The 3381-nt window shown below is 40.3% G+C and overlaps 1 protein-coding gene across 1 annotated transcript; it reads left to right on the top strand.

Moving 5' to 3' along the window:
* The first annotated feature begins 2095 nt into the window (after window positions 1-2095).
* LOC108993456 lies at window positions 2096-2713 on the top strand. Its single transcript, XM_018968381.2, has one exon. The coding sequence runs from the start codon at window positions 2096-2098 to the stop codon at window positions 2711-2713; it is 618 nt and encodes a 205-aa protein (XP_018823926.2).
* Window positions 2714-3381: the final 668 nt, after the last annotated feature.

The raw sequence follows: 3381 nt of genomic DNA, 5'->3' as shown, positions 1-3381 counted from the left end.
GGGTCAAATATGAAGTTAAAAAAAATAAAAAAATCCGACTCCGCTCCGACTCCGCTCCGACAAGTCGGAGTCGGAGTCGGAGCGGATTATGTAACTCGTGGAGTCAGAGTCGGAGGTCGGATTCGACCTCCGACAAAGTCGGAGTCAGAGTCGGAGGATGGGCCCTCCGACTCCGAACCAATCGGTGCTCAGCCCTAGAGTTCATGTTCAGCTTCACATTAAGTTCATATAAAGTTCATCTTAGGTTTCAGTTTCATGTACAGCTTCACGTTAAGTTCATGTTCAATTCATGTTAAGTTTTACATTCAATGTCATGTTCAGCTTCACGTTAAGTTCTTGCTCAGTCCATATTAAGTTTCATGTTCATGTTAACATTCACGTTCATGTTCAATTTTCAAGTATCAAGTTTCACGGTCATGTCAAGTCATGTTATTTCATGTTTAGCTTTATGTCATGTTTTATTCCACATCAGTTCAAGTCATGCCAGCACATGTCATGTTATTTATCAAGTCACGTCAAGCTTATTCATGTTCACATTTTGCATTCATGCTTTTTACTATCATGCATGCATCTTTAAATTGTTAGTTTAGGTTATTTGTTAACTTGCTGAGATTTGTAATTAAATCTCAATGTTAGTCCCAAATACCATACCTCCCAGAATGGTAGATCATTTGCCAAGATCAAGAGATGCTACAGAGGATCAATTAGAGGAGGTCGATTAGGTAGCAACGACATGATGCAGAGCTCATCACTGTGATGCTCTGTTGCGCGAGCTATTTGAAGGATTAGCCTAATAGTTATATTAGTCCTTGCATGTACTTAGGGAGCTCTTTCTCTAGTACTCTTATTCTTACAGATCTTTTGGACATACGCTGTAACTTGAACGTCTATTATCTTCAGTTCATGAAATATGTTTTTAGTGTTTTGGGATATGTCTTATCTGGTACATAGTATTGCTAAAAGAAAATTTATTCGCAACTAATATTGCATATTGTTTAGATGAATGCTAGGTGTATTGCATCTTATTGTCATGAACATGAGCAAATAACCATGTGTTGCATGTCTCAACGCTTCAAAGTCTGCCAAATTCTAAGTGGAATCTGGGGGCGTCATAAAAACTAATATTTTTGCTTGACAAATCTCCATGAAATAGCGGTGCCGCCACAAGTGAATAAGTATTATGTTTGTGATCTTCCTTTATGCCAATCAGAAAAGTAACCCGAGTCTACATAACCAATTAATTGAGGATTCAGCCATTTTGAGTTAAAAGAATCTCGTGTCAAATGTTCCACGAAGGTAGCGTAGAATATGTTTGACATCATTCCAATGGATTCGAGTTGGTGCAGAACTGTATCTTGCTATTAAGTTGACTGAAAAGGCAATATCTGGTTGTGTGCAATTTTGCAAGATACATTAAAGTACTAATTGTACTAAGATATGATACTTCAGGTGAAGAATTTCTTCACCATCTTCTTGAGGGCAAAAGGGGACCTTTTGCACATCAAGTAACAAGACAACCATTGGAATACTTAAGGGATGAACTTTGTCTTGTTACTTGATGTGCAAAAGGTCCCCTTAAGTATTTCAGGACTTTTTCTGTATATGTTGACTGATGGACAAGAATTCCATTTAAAAAGTGCTTAATTTACAGACTAAGAAAAATCTTTTTTTTCCAAAATCTTTGATTTCAAATTCATTTTTTAAATAAGTTTCATTTTTCTTGAACTCTTCTAGAGTTCCAACAAGATTTAAAGCATCTACATATAATGCAACAATAGCAAATATGGAATCTGAATTTTAATGAAAATACATGGACAAATTATATTATTTCCAAATCCTTCTTTTATTAAATATTCACTACTTTAGTCTACAAGAAGCTAGTAGAGTGTTAGCCATTGGGTCTAGATTGCTTGAACCTATATAAAGATTTTTGTAGCTTGATAGAGTAAGCATGTTTTGGGCATTTTATATTCTTAAGAGATTACCAGTGATTTTTATATAAATATGTTGTAACAAGTTTCCGTTTATACCCTTTTTCTCTCTAAAGAATAGGGTTCTTGCTGCCGCACGGGGTCTGGGCTTTACGTGAGGCTGCATGGCAGCCGTAGAGGGTGGCACCGGTCGGCCTTCCTTTGCCGATCTGGTGGGTGCCGTCCCTCAACCTATACCGGAGATGCTTCTTGCACCCAGGCTTCCAAAGATGTTGGAAGGTGAGGTATATTTTCAGTTTACTAAAGAAGAAATAGCAAGATCAGCGGAACCTTTCCGCTACTCTGTAGTCCTCAAGTTCTTGAAGAACCGTCCGTCGTTGGATGCTGTGAGGGCTTTCATTCACAGTCGATGGGGCCTTACGGCCAGTCCAGTAGTTTCTGCCATGAGGAGACCGCGTAACGTCTTCATTCGCATGGCTAATGAAGTTGATTTCACCAAAGCATTATCATGGGAGGTTTGTGAAATAAATGGGATCTTCTACCGTGCATTCAGATGGTCACCAGAATTCAATGAGGATGCCGAACCATCAAGGGTCCTGGTATGGGTTTCTTTGCCGGGTCTTCCTCCAAACTTTTATCAAGAATCTTTCTTGAAGATTTTGATGGCACCGATTGGAACTTTCATTCGCCGTGATAATCCGACACGGTGTGCAACAAGAACGGATGGTGCACAGCTCTGTGTGGAAGTGGATGCTGCAAAACCGCCACCGTCTCATTTCTAGATTGGAGCGCCTGAACTGTCTTCTAGCCGAAAGCAAGAAATATTTTATGAAATGCTCCCAGCTTTCTGTTCGTCATGTAAGATGCATGGTCATAATGCACGGACTTGTAATCCTAGAAAAGCTGGTAAGAAAGGGGGAAGAAAAGGGAGTAGGAAATGCCTCTCGGATGATCAAGGGATAGAGCAGAATGATGATAAGGTTGAAACTCCTCTATTGGTTCTTGTGGAAAATATTGCTGTGGGTGAACATTCTATGCGGATGGACAAAGAAACAAAGGAGGCTGGGGTGGAGAAGGCGACGGGAGTAGCAGTTGCAACTCATGTGCAATTGGATGCCGAGAAGGAAGAATTGCCAGTGTAGGTGGCAGACTAAATGGTGCAGTTGGGTTCTGAGAATGATGAACAACCGGAGCAGATGGGAGAAGTAATTCCTCCTGTGATTAATAAGGTGGTGCAGTTGACGCCTCTTGTTGAAACAGATTTAATGTTACACGTTGGGGACGCAGATGGTGCAGGGATTGTCACGGGTGCGTGTTATGTGGAGTCTAATATGGACGTAAATCAGAGTTTGCGTGCGGAAGATAATGGTCCGATTATGGAGCAGACGCAACCAGTGGTGGAAGAGGAAATAGATGAGGACGTTGATGAAGAAGTTGATGAAGAAATCAT

Source organism: Juglans regia, chromosome 16 (assembly GCF_001411555.2).
Source record: "Juglans regia cultivar Chandler chromosome 16, Walnut 2.0, whole genome shotgun sequence".
NCBI classification, from domain to species: Eukaryota; Viridiplantae; Streptophyta; class Magnoliopsida; order Fagales; family Juglandaceae; genus Juglans; species Juglans regia.
Note: the sequence above shows the minus strand (reverse complement) of the source record. Positions and strands in the feature narration are given on the sequence as shown.

What these genes read in the sequence shown, in the direction of transcription:
- LOC108993456 (XM_018968381.2), top strand. Translation starts at nt 2,096, where the DNA reads ATGGCAGCCGTAGAGGGTGGCACCGGTCGGCCTTCCTTTGCCGATCTG.